This window comes from Candoia aspera, chromosome 2, assembly GCF_035149785.1.
Source record: "Candoia aspera isolate rCanAsp1 chromosome 2, rCanAsp1.hap2, whole genome shotgun sequence".
Classification (NCBI taxonomy): Eukaryota; Metazoa; Chordata; class Lepidosauria; order Squamata; family Boidae; genus Candoia; species Candoia aspera.
The window spans coordinates 130,783,830-130,797,774 of NC_086154.1; the positions used below are offsets into that span (position 1 = coordinate 130,783,830).

Below are 13,945 nucleotides of genomic sequence, written 5' to 3' on the forward strand. Positions count from 1 at the left end.
TCCCACCTATCTAATCTTTTTTCACTCTTAAAACCCGTCTTTCTCATCAACAGTTCTTGATTATTCAGTGTCATATTTTTAATTAACATTTTCATTTTCATTTATTTACTTTGAAACCTGCTAATGACCCAAATTCTTACATTTTTTTCATCAAATATTCAACCAAGGCCAAGGGATCTTGTAACATCAAGACTAGATTTTATTTATTTATCTATCTATCTATCTATCTATCTATCTATCTATCTATCTATCTATCAATCAATCATATTTTTATGACTGCCCATCTCCCCCACACGGGGGACCCTGGGCATTTGATCATCAGCAAATGCTCTTAACTTAAAAACCTCCTGTTTAATCTTTAAGCCTTTTATTTGTTCATCCCTTCTGATGTCCCTGTTAAAAACCTCTAACACTAAAATAAACAACAAAGGTGATAACGGACATCCTTGCCTTGTTCCTTTTTCTATCTTGCATGCTTCAGTCAACTCATCGTTCACAATAATATTAGCCCTTTGGGACATATAAATTGACTTATTTCCCTTTATAAAAGATTCTCCAAATTCCATACTTTCCAAAACCTTAAACACAAAAATCCAATTCAGGTTATCAAAGGCTTTCTCTGCATCTAAAAAAATAAGGGCCATCTGACATTCATTATGCTATTGTAAATATTCTATAATATCTAACACAATTCTTACATTGTCTTTTAAATGTCTTTTAGGTAGAAATAATGAATAATGGTGAATAATTTCCTGTAAAATTATTTTCATCTTTTCTGCTAACATCAATGCAAATATCTTATAATCATTATTTAAAAATGAAATTGGCCTATAGTTCCTAATCAAAAAGGGGTCCTGTCCTTCTTTTGGTATGAGTGCAGCGTTTGCTTCTCTCCGTGCGTCTGGCATTGCTGAACCCAACAAAATCGAACTCATCAATTCTTTAAAAGGTAAAAGAATCTGATCTGCAAAACATTTATAATACATTGCAGATATTCTATCAGGTCCTGGTGCTTTTCCTAACTTAGTTTTCTTTAGAGCTTCTACTATTTCAAAAGTGGTTATAAAGCTATTCAGTCTTAATTTCTGTGCTTGGGAAAGTTTTGGTAACTTTTGTTTATTCAAATATTCATCAATCTTTTCCAGTGAAATTTCCTGCTTTTTATATAGATTAGAAAAGAAATTATAAAATGCTTTTTAAATTTTTTCATTATCCACTAATTCAGCATTACCATCCAGAATTTTAGTAATCATTTTCTTCTCTCTTTCTTTCCTTAATTTATATGCTAACCATCTTCCTGGTTTGTTAGCAAATTCAAAATTGCTTAGCATATTTTAATTTAATTTCAATTTCTTTTAACATTAACACTGAGACTTGATGGTATAATAATTTAAGTTGATAAACAAGATTATTATCTGATGGCTTTTTCTGCAACTCTTTCTTTTTTAATTTAATCTGATCTAAAACCATTTGTAATTTTTGTTGAGATTTTTTCTTAATAATTAGATTGTAATAAATAAAATGCCCTCTCATAACCGCTTACTAGTGTCCCACACAGTTTTTATATCTATTTCATTACCTAAGTTAATTTCAAAAAAATCTTTTAACTTCCTTTTACAGTCCTCAACAACCTCTTCTTTTTTCATAGCTTCATTCAATCTCCATCTGAAAGTTCTAGAAATTTTCTTTATAACCATACTTACAGGATTGTGATCGGAGAAGGTCCTTGGTAAAATATCCACTTTAGAAATGTTGTTTGCCAAATCTGTTGAGATCCATATCATATCAATTCTTGAAAATGATTTATATCTCTCAGAATAAAAGGTATAATCTTTTGCCATTCCATTTTTTGTATCTCCAGGAATCTACTAATGCTAAATTTTCCATTAAGTCAAAGAAAGACTTTGGTAATTTTCCTTGCTTAATTTTAATTTGCTTCTCAGATATTCTACCAATCAATGGTGCAGTACCTCTGTTCCAATCTCCCATCAAGCACCAGCTTTGGTTTGAGAAGACTGACAGTTCATCCAAGTTTCATATAGAACTTACTTTTGTCATCATTCGGTGCATATACTCCCACTATAATCATTTTAAGTCCATGTATCTCCACTTCAATTACTACACACCTGCCATAGTCATCCACAAGTAACAAATGTGGCTTCAAATAAGATTTAACATAAATTATAATGCCATTAATTTTCTTTGAATTAGCCGAAACAAACTCCTGCCCCAAATTCTTATTTACTCAATATTTCATATCTTTTTTCTTTATATGTGTTTCTTGTAAACAAATCACATATTTCAATTTATTTAAATAATGAAAAACTTTTTTTCCTTTTTTGTGGAGCATTTGCTCCATTTATATTCCATGTGAGGCACTTTAGATCCATTTTTATGTAAGTAATTCATCAGAGTCTTTGGAAGTAACAGCCATTTCTTCTCTATATATTGCACCTTCCTTTCTTTTAATTCTGCCTGTGTTTTGTTCCAGACACAGAGAAGTTAATTTTTCAGGTATTGTTTTTTTTCTCATACATAACATTGGACTTAATATTGTAAAACTTGACCTTAAAAATTGCTCCCTCTACTGGTTCCCTTATGGTAAAGTAAACACATATTTTTAATCTATCTAGAGATACAGAATTTTTTGAAAAACTGCTTGCTTACCTCCTTCCCTGCCTGAGCAACTTGACTCTGTGGCCAGGTTGGTGGTGGCGTTCCACAGGCTTATGTCATGGGGGTTTTCAACCTGCTTTCTTTGGGCCCAGAGTCAGAAATGACCCAGGAATCCATGGCCACTGTGGCAACCATGGACCTGGTCCAACTCATTCAGGGCCCAACAGGGAGCTCACATGTTAGTTCAGGGCAGCTGCAAGACGATCTGGAGTTGGGAGATATTAATGCCAGTCCCTTGCCATGGTTAAAGCATGCCCCTTTGGCCCTGGAGTTCTTTGTGGCTGCCTCCCACTGCAGGGAATGGGGGTCTGTTTGACCGGCCCACCCCAGGCAACTCATGGACCCAACGCTGTTTGAGGGAACTTCAGTATTTTCCTGAGGCATGGTTCAGCTGAGGCTCTGGTCACAGCTTGGAATGAGCTCAGTTATCTGGGAAGAGTTTGAGCTGGTTGACCCTGAGGAAATGGACAGAGTCCTTGCTGCAGTGAGCTCTGCCACCTGTGTTCTGGACCCATGTCTCTCCCAGTTGGCCAGGGCCTCCTAGGAGGTGGCATGTAGTTGGGTCCAAGTGGTGGTTAGTGAATCATTGCAGGAGGGGGTGGTCTTGCCTACCTTGAAAGAGGCAGTGATATTCCTCTTCTCAAGAGGCCATCCTTGGACCCAATAGGGTTTCTTCCAATCTCCAACCTTTTTTTTAGGAACAGTTGTTGAGAGGTTATTAGGCCCTCTCTGGATCCTGTCAGTCAGGGTTCAGGCCAGGTTACAGTACTGACATGGCATTGGTCGCATTTTGGTAGGGTTACCAGACATGTCCTCCGTTTTGTCTTCATGGCCTCTGTCTGGCAGGCAAAGCCTTAAATATTGTCCAGCTTTTTGAATATCTTGAGTTTTTTAAAATTATTTTGGACTGTTTGCACAACAGTAGTAATTCAAACTTTCATGTACTGTGACCTTGTAAATTGTCTGCTGCTTTGTTTCCCTCATCCATTGACAGACTCGACAGCCTAGATGTACATTGTTTATTTCCTGATTCTAACAATTGGCTTCAATCCAGCCCCTTCAAATCTATGATCACTGTAGTTTGTAGAGCACGTGACTCATCATACATTTCTGTGGTGAAATTTGGAAAGTGCATCATTGGTTCTATATTATTGCTAGCATATATTCTTGAAAGTAAAGATTTGTTGAAAATCAGTCTTTCTGATGCTGGAAAAAGTAATTCCAAATACAGATAGTCCTCTGCTTATGACCACAGTAGGGACCAGAAAATTTGGCATTAAGCGAGGCATCACATGACCACACCTGATTTTATGACATTTTCTGCAGTGAGTGTTAAATGAATCACTGCAGTTGTTAAGTGAATCACATGGTCATTAAGTGAACCATGTGAACATTAAGTGAATCTCGCAGTTCCCCGTTGATTTTGCTTGTTGGAAACCGGCTGGGAAGGTCACAAATGGCAATCACGTAACCCTGGGACACTGCAACCGTCATAAATACATGCCAGTTGCCAAGTGCCCAAATTTTGATTACGTCATTGCGGGGATGCTGCGACGGTCATAGGTGTGAGGATTGGTCATAAGTCACTTTTTCCAATGCCATCGTAATTTCAAGTGGTTGCTAAACAAATGGTCATAAGTCGAGGACTACCTGTATATGTAGGCCTAAGTACATTTTTTTGCAGGTTTTCACTGTACGTTTTGTCACAGATGCCAAGAAAGTTAAACAGTGTGTCCTCCTTTCCCCCATCTTCTTCTTTTCCACTTGTCCATGTCCTTCTTTGCTTGTTCAGATATCTAGTAACCCTACACTTGGGAGCACTTTTCTGCAGTGCTTCTCCTCCTTCCTCTGTGGCCGGTTCCAGTCAGTGCTGAGGGAGGGAGGCATAACCCTAGGCTGGTGCGATGTGGGCTGCCTCAGGGTTTCCCACTACTCCTCTTTAACATCCACATGAAACTGTCTGGTGAGGTCATTTGACAGCACAAAGTGCAGTATCATCAGTGTGCTGTAATACCCAGTTATACATCTCCACCCTTGGCTGGGCAGGAGATGCCGTTTGGGTGCTGACCCAGTACTTGAAGTCTGTAAGGGTCTGGATGGGGAGGAAGCAGCTCTGACTTAATCCTAGCAAGATGGAATGGCTTGGGGATTTGGCCCCCGTGATGTGTTGACTCTTAATGGGGTGGCACTTCTCATGACAGAACTGGGGTACCTTGCATGGATTCATCTTCTGCGCCAATTGTACCCATTCCTGGACTGGAAGCCTTACACACAGTCACTCATGCCTTGGTTACTTCCTGGTTGGATCACTACAATGCACTCTACCTTGAAGACCATCTGGAAATTACAAGTGGTCCAAAACGTGGTGGTCCATGCAGTTTGTGACGCCACTCGGTTTGCCCATATACCACCACTGCTGCAGGAGCTGCACCAGCTTCCAGTTTCTCTCTGGATACAAGTCAAAGTGATGGTTATCATTTTAAGCCCTGCATGCATGGGACCAGGTTATTTGCGGGACCATCTCTCCCTGGGGTTTATTCCTCCCCCTGAGATCAGGCAGGTCTTCACCCTTCTAGCTTTCAAGACGACCTAAAAAACTGGTTCTTCCCTCAAGCCCTGGGGTGAAGTGAGGTTGGAGCCCAGTGATTGTGTGGTAATTGTTGGTGGGTTAGGGAGCGTTTTGTTAGGGCACCAGGATTTTTTTTTAATGTTTGGGTTGTTAATTTTATTTTTTTCCTTTGATTTTACTGTTTTGTCAGCCGCCCAGAGATGTGGCACATGAGACGGGCAGCCATATAAGTCTTTTAAATAAGTAAACAAACGAATTAAAAATAAAAGCCACCCATACCTAACAAAACTATCCTGTTATGTATCCCCCAACTAGTTAAAAAATGCAACCATGCTGATGAGTCATGCTCAGTTCCTAGTGAGAAACATGCAGTTTTCTTGGCAGCAAAATAGAAGTGGTTGGTCATTGCCACCTTCCAGGATGTTTTTTCAACTTCATGGTCTAGCTTACAGCTCTGGTCATTCCTGATGGTTCTCCCATCCATGTACTAACTAACTAGAGCTTACACTGCTTTTGAGCCCAATGAACAAACTCTAAGGCTGTTTCATTTCATATGGGGGGGGGGTGAGTATCAGATCTTCCAACAAGCTGAGCAAATTGGAAAACATTAAATTTTGATTATTTTTATCCCTGAGGGGAAGGTGTTCAACCAAATGTATATTTTTGTTTTTTTTTAAAAGTGGGGATTAAGAGGGCTCTTTCAGCACATAATTAATCCACTGGGCACTGAGTTTGCTGATACTAGCTACTGGTAATTAGTATGAATGTTCCTCTTGTTAAATAGTGCATGAAATGACAGTGATGATGTTGAATACTTCTGCACTGAAAAACATGTTTAGGTTTGCAAAATAGTTACAGCACCATCCATCAACAGGCTGCATACGGAATGTGCTCTTTAAAAGCCACCTCTTCTTGTTCCAAAATAATATTTTTAATAGTTTCTGAATACCAAAATATTTTTACTATTATTAAATTTGAGATATACATATAGCAAAATTGAGCTGAGATTAACGAACTGTACTGTAGGTATCAGACTTCAATTGGTGTTAAATCTGAAAACTTCTATCCTCTTCTGAACGTAATGCAATTAACAAAAACACGAATGATCGTGAGACTCCAGCCACCAGAGCTGCACACTTCACAGTCTTCTGGGTGGTTGCAGTGTGTGGCAGGGACTAGACTAGGATGCAGCACAGCTTTGTTTTAGGAACAGCAGTTATTCGCCACCTCAGGCATCTGAACGATACGGCAAACCCGATTTGCATGTGCTGGTTTGGGATGCTGGGAGTTTCAGTCTGACACGTGTTGGGGGGGGGTGTACCAGATTTATAGAATTTATTTTTAAAGACACAAATGCTAGGCACTTTTTGTAAGTTTTATTTATTAAACGTTTTTAATATATATATATAATAGGCATTTTTTAGAGAGTTCAACATTCAGGTAAGGATAAATAATTGGGAAAGTTCACGTGCACATATCTACCCTTCTCTCCATAGTGCATAACTAGAGCTCTGGTGCAAAACTAATCGCTTCAGCTACGCTGAACCCTGAACGTCAGCCATCTACGCTGCATCACCACACAGTGCTGGCTGCTGAGACTTACCTGTCTCCTCTTGCGCTTGGGGAGAATGGAGCCCTCAACAGGTGCTCCCAAAGATTCCCACTCCCAGAATCTGATTTCTCACTTTTCAGAATATTTTAAATACAGGGGTAGGCAACTGGATGTCCTCCAGATTCCTTGGATCACAGCTTCCCACAATCTTTTTTGTCCACCATATTAGATTAGGACAATGTGAGCTGTAGTCCAGTATATCTGGTAGGCTTTAAATTGCCTGTACCAACTTCAAGCAATAAAAAGTGGTAAGTAACCCCCCCCCCACTTTTCAGTCTTTAAGAGAGAACAGAACCAAGAGGAGCTTAGGGCTTATTTTAAGGGATAGACACCTTTTTTAAAGGGCCATGCCTTTTCCAGTTATTGTTTCTTTTGTGGAGGAGGATACATCCAATGTGTTAAGCCTATTGAACAGGTTATGGTTTTTTTGTTTTTGTTTGTTTACCCAGGAAGCCACACAGCCACTTTCCTTCCTTAGCTCTGGTAAGGCAACGGTTTTGGGAGAGAGAGGCATCAACATTTTTCTGCATAAATCCATGGCTGTATAGAAATCATTCTGTTCTGTTCTCTAATGCGTGGGGCTACTTGGAGCAGAAGGAATGATTTCATGGCATTTCCTATGGAATGATGTATCATGATAATGTCAAAATTGCCCAGAATTTCAAGCAACACATGCACTGGCCTCACAGCGTATTATTGGCCTCAACAACTTATTGAAACGCATTTAATGGCATAATTTTAAAGGGTATGATTGGAATGATTAAGTATTGTGGCAACTTTTGTTGGCTTAACATTCACTAGGTATTCAAATGTCAAAATTTAAGTCTTTAACATTTCTTGAAAATAAGAAAGCAAAGTGACATAATTATCCCTGACAACATCTTTACACTGAAAAGATCCATGCATTTTTCTATGAACAATAGGAACCTTTTCCCCCTAAAATATTCTTGAATATTTTTGTTAACCTGTACCAGATGAAAGTACATAGAAATAGGCTTTAGTTTCTCAAATATTTCTACAAATATAAAGTTGACAGTCTGAGAAAAATATCTGCTTTCTGAAATTGTATACATATCTAAAATACCCATATAAAAGGTTAATATTTTAACTATAAAAATAAATCTTGAGAACAATTTCAGCTGGATTACTTCTTCATAAAAATCAGAATTATTTTAACAAATTACTACCAGGTTTACAAATAGTGTCTTGAAATTAGGTACCTTAACGTCTTTCTGTATTATCTTTGGTTTGTAATTTTAGTTTCATTGTGGTATAACATGGGCAAACTAAGGGTCTTGGCATTTGTTCAGTCTTTGTATGCAGGCAACAGGATCTTCAAACAGCATACCTCATGCACGAACTAATCTTTCAAAGATTTTTTCCTACCTGCTGACTAAATGCTCATGCAAAAAGTTAAGGTATTCTCCAGTAGCATTTGTTCAGATGAATAAAACATAAAAAAACTGGAATAACTATGTTATATCCTTCATGTGCCTCCAACTACAAGGAACCCATTGCTTTTATCAATACTGATAAACAGCACATTAAAAAAATTAAATTGCCTCCTTTGAAAGCAAATATATGGTCTCAACAAAGTAGTGCAGGTTAGAATTTACAGTTGGAAGGAAAATACGTATATGAAACTGAAAAGCCGCCTTCTTATATGAGGACTGTTCCAGATGTACAAAAAATACAGAGGTGGCCTTGTGACCTGACATGACAAAAGTAAATAGAAATCACAAAACTGGGAACTCTGAATGCATGGATTTGGAGCTCATGGACTCTGTAGAAACCAAAACATATAATTGCTCATTGCAGATCTGCAGTTCATTGCTTGTCAAAGGTCTAATATGATGGGCTAAAGAATAAATGTGAATATATCCTGATTAAATATGTTAATAGACATTTACAGCTGATGGCAGTTTTAGTTTCTCTGCAATTTAACTGCAATCAAAAGTTAACAAGCATTTAAAATTAAAATACAGCTCATGAAATTCAGTCGTTTGATTGACAGAAGGTACATGTCCATATATCCTGATTTAATGAAGATTCCAGTTGTGCCAGAGGAATGCTTCACACAATTTCATGCTTTCTTTCAGCACTCTGCCATACAACAATTTCTAAATAATATATTAAGAGTCTTTAAATTGTAGAATTTGAACAGAGACTTTGGACCTTTCATTTTAATTTTTTAAAAATCAAATCCCCCTGAAATTCACAAAAAAAGCCTCTACCTTCTTTTCTTACACACTTTTATGGCAATAAAGATCTTTTAAAGTTTTTAGTTCTTCAATTAGAGTTTTGTTCTGGTTTTCAAGAACAGCAACTCGATTTTCAAGACATTTAACATATTCTTTCTTCTTTCTACGGCATTCTCGAGCTGCTTCTCTGAAATCCAAATCCAAAAATATGTTAATTACCATACAGAAGTAAAAAAACTGTACCATCATTAGCATTCCATTTTTGCCTAGAAAAATGGTAGCTGTTACCATTTTTAAAAAATTAAATCTTGAAAGAAATAAACTGAAGATTGTCTACAGTTAAATGATGATTTTATTCGGTATAAAAATATTGAAAGAAATAAACAGTGAGGATTGTCTACAGTTAAATGAGTCCAAGAAAAAGCAAGGCCCTGCCACTGTGTATAAATGTGCTATAATCCTAAGGAACAAAATAGCTCTATGTCCACTGAATATGGCCCCATAGGTAATATAGTCAGACACCCCATTCAGGATTTGCCTGAAAGCATAGAAAACACAAAGCACACAGAAAACTGAAGGGTGCATTCAATCCCCGCTCCCATGATGCCTTCAGGTGGGAAGTATGAAGGGAAGTGATCAACGTGATCCAGAGGCCTTTTACCCCTGGCATGCAGAGAGCTGAATTTGAATTTGAGGAAACACAAGTACAACTGTAATTCAGCACAACTGCCTGAATGTGTGAAGGGGGTGGTTGGGCTGCTTGCATAGCTGCATTCTCTCCCCGCTTTGAGATCTCCATATATTGTAAACCGCCCAGAGTCCCCCATTGGGGGAGATGGGCAGTGATATAAATTTAATAAATAATAATAATAAAATAATATATTTGGGTGAGCGCTTGAATTAGGCTAGTGTCTTCCTCATTTCTCGATGCTGTAAATTGTCAGCAGTTTCAATCTGATGTCCCAGTAACGTAATGGCTTCCATAAACTGCCTTTTAACTATAGTGACACATCAAACTTCTTACATTGCAGAAAACTGTGTGTGTGGAGGGTAGAGGTCACTGAGAAGAAGGGGAAGTGCCCTTCCCGCAAGTCCTTTGGAAATGAAAATAACATAAAAGAAGGCCTATTCTCACTGGGCTTTGATAATTCTGGATCATTTTGAATTTCTCCATGAATGGCCTATGGTAAAATATTGGTTTGCTCCTCCTCCTAACTCTGTTACATTGGAGAATTCAGAAGAGGAGAGGGTTGTGTTGCCCATCATGATTTTGTTTACTTATAATTACTTATAGGCCACTTATGTGTTAAAATAACAAATGGTTATTCACAATAAAAATGAAAAAGCAACAAGAAATTTAAGAACTTTTCAGAGTTAAACAGAAACACAGAATTACTCTTAAAATTATTTTAAATAGAAATGTAAAAGAATAAATAACAGAGACATACTTACAGTTGTAATCGAAATTATTCAACCCCCATTGCAAATCAGGTTGATTGTCAAAATGTACAGACGTTCAGCTGTTTGCAATGAACAAATCAAACAAAAGCAATTGAAATAGCTCAACACAACGAATGCTTCAAGTGGTGTCCCCAAAGTCAACTGAAAATGCCACTTATAATGACTTCTCCAGTCTCAAAATTATTCCACCCCCTGAATAGAATCCATCACAACAGCACACATACAGTATGCAAAACAGGTGTTGTCTCAAGCACACCTGATGCAACTAATCAAGGGCTTCATTAGTTGCACCAGGTATGCTTGAGCTGGAACACATGAAATACCTGAAGTGGCTAGGGGTTTGCTGAGTGTCATGTTTGACTGTATGTTAGACATACAGTATGGCTAAGTCAAAAGAATGGTCCAAAAAGCTAAGAGATCATTAAAAAGATCATCGCCCTTCACAAACAAGGAACAGGATACAAAAAGATAGCAAAGGCACTGAATGTTCCTAGAGACACTGCTGGAAGCATAGTTCGCAAGTTCAAAGTTAAAGGAACAGTGGTGACACTACCTGGACCGGGCAGAAAAAGGAAGCTGTCGGTGGCTGCAACCAGATTTCTGAGAAGGCAGGTTGAGAGAAACCCTCGAGTGACTGCAAAAGACCTGCAGCAAGACTTGGTGGCAACAGGCACTGAAGTTTCAGTGAGCATACTAAGGCATGTACTAAACACAGAAGGTTTCCATGCCAGAACTCCAAGACGTACACCACTACTGACCCAAAAGCACAAGAAAAGTCACCTCCAATATGCTCAAAATCATATAAATATGCCATAGAAGTTTTGGGATTCTGTTCTGTGGAGCGATGAAACAAAACTGGAACTTTTCGGCCCGATAGATCAGTGGTATGTCTGGAGGAAGAAGAATGAAGCATACACTGAAAAGAACACTCTGCCTACAGTTAAGCATGGTGGTGGCTCGGTGATGCTCTGGGGCTGCTTTGCATCCTCTGGCACTGGAAACCTGCAGCGTGTGGATGGCACGATGGATTCATTGAAGTATCAGGAAATCCTAGGAGAAAATGTCATGCCGTCTGTGAGGAAGCTGAAGCTTGGGCGTCATTGGACCTTCCAATGGGACAATGATCCCAAGCATACCTCAAATTCCGCTAAGGCTTGGATGCAGAATAAGTCCTGGAAGATTCTACAGTGGCCATCACAGTCACCTGACTTGAACCCCATAGAAAATCTCTGGTGGGATTTGAAGAAGGCGGTTGCAGCACGCAAACCCAAGAAAATTACTGAACTGGAGGCCACTGCTCATGAGGAATGGGCTAAGATTCCTCAGGAACGCTGCCAAAAGCTGGTGTCTGGCTATGCATCTCATTTGCAGCAGGTCATAACAGCAAAGAGGTGCTCTACTAAGTACTGAAGATGCCTGCCATGAAGAGGTTGAATAATTTTGAGACTGGAGAAGTCATTATAAGTTGCATTTTCAGTTGACTTTAAGGACACCACTAGAAGCATTCGTTGTGTTGAGCTATTTCAATTGCTTTTGTTTGATTTGTTCATTGCAAACAGCTGAAAGTCTGTACATTTTGACAATCAACCTGATTTGCAATAGGGATTGAATAATTTCCATTACAACTGTAAAACCATCCCTAAATAAACAAGTATTTATATAGCACCAATGATATACGAACACAAAAGTAATGCAAGGAGTGTGCAGACTGTGGTCAGGCGGCAGGACTTTTCTGCAGCTGCCCCCGTGCTTTTGAATTTACTTCCCCAGGTAGGTAGGTAGGTATATAAAAAGGGAGAAATGCTATAAAGTTAACATTACATAGAAGGGATCAAATGGTTCTTAAAATCAATAGTGCACATTCCATACTCAACTCCTAATGCCATCACAAAATAAGAACGAGGTTGCATCTCATTTGAGGCCTGGGCAAGATCATGTTGTCTAAGGTTTGGGGAGAAACCAATCACTTAGTGAAGTCCTTCACTAGATTGCACCTATGGAAGAAATGCCACTTGACTCAACCCCCTTTGCTGAGAATTGGTTGAAGCTTACATTCTTTCTTCCAAGACCATCCTCTATGCCCTGCATAAACTTGGGAAGAGATTGATCACACCACCAACCAAAATGTGTGGGCTTAAAAAGGCAGAAAAGAAAAGGTTTAAGAGATGTTGATTTCTCCTTGGATACTGGAAAAGACTTCAGCAAAGGATCGTTACCTTGTCGTGGTGCTGGAGCTTGAGCACCTCAATGATGCCATGAGCTAAACCGTGAAGGGCCACCCAAGACGGGAAGGTCATGACAGAGAGGTCAGACTAAATGCGATCCCTGGGGAAGGTAATGGCAACCCACCTCAGTATTCTTGCCGTGAAAACTAAATGGATCAGTACAACCAGAGATATGTCGGTATACCATTGGAAGATGAGACCCCCAGGTCGGAAGATGGTCAAAATGCTACTGGGGAGGAACAGAGGATGAGCTCAACTAGCCCCAGACGTGATGACGCAGCTAGCTCAAAGCCGAAAGGACGGCTAGCGGCCGACGGTGCTGGTGGTGAACGGCGAATCCGATGTTCTAAGGATCAACACACCATTGGAACCTGGAATGTAAGATCTATGAGCCAGGGCAAATTGGATGTGGTTATTGGTGAGATGTCAAGATTAAAGATAGACATTCTGGGCGTCAGTGAACTGAAATGGACTGGAATGGGCCACTTCACATCAAATGACCACCAGATCTACTACTGCGGACAAGAGGACCACAGAAGAAATGGAGGAGCCTTCATAATTAATAGTAAAGTGGCTAAAGCAGTGCTTGGATACAACCCAAAAAACGACAGAATGATCTCAATTCGAATTCAGGGCAAGCCATCTAACATCACGGTGATCCAAATATACGCCCCAACCACAAATGCTGAAGAAGCTGAAGTAGAGCAGTTCTATGAGGATCTGCAGCACCTACTGGACAACACGCCTAAAAGAGATGTTATTTTCATCACGGGAGACTGGAATGCTAAGGTGGGCAGTCAAATGACACCTCGAATTACAGGTAAGTATGGCCTGGGAGAACAAAACGAAGCAGGACACAGGCTGATAGAATTTTGCCAAGACAATTCACTCTGCATAACAAACACTCTCTTCCAACAACCTAAGAGACGGCTTTATACATGGACTTCACCAGATGGACAACACCGAAATCAGATTGATTACATCCTTTGCAGCCAAAGGTGGCGGACATCTGTACAGTCGGTAAAAACAAGGCCTGGAGCTGACTGTAGTTCAGATCACGAACTTCTTCTTGCACAATTTAGGATCAGACTAAAGAGATTAGGGAAGACCCACAGATCAGCTAGATATGAGCTCACTAATATTCCTAAGGAATATGCAGTGGAGGTGAAGAATCGATTTAAGGGACTGGACTTAGTAGATA

At 39.3% G+C, this 13,945-nt stretch overlaps 1 protein-coding gene across 6 annotated transcripts in view; it reads right to left on the reverse strand.

Annotated features, from left to right (window-relative positions):
• Positions 1–13,945, reverse strand: part of ATF1 (activating transcription factor 1) — a 364,083-nt gene that overhangs the window by 313,654 nt on the left and 36,484 nt on the right. For 4 of the 6 annotated variants that reach the window (XM_063293612.1, XM_063293613.1, XM_063293610.1 and 1 more), the window contains one exon: positions 7,565–9,245. In XM_063293612.1, coding sequence (XP_063149682.1) covers positions 9,101–9,245 — 145 coding nt within the window. In that variant the 3' untranslated portion in view covers positions 7,565–9,100. Of the gene's footprint in view, positions 1–7,564; positions 9,246–12,199; positions 12,514–13,945 lie in introns of those variants that run through there. The other 2 variants (XM_063293611.1, XM_063293614.1) reach the window with 2 other exon arrangements.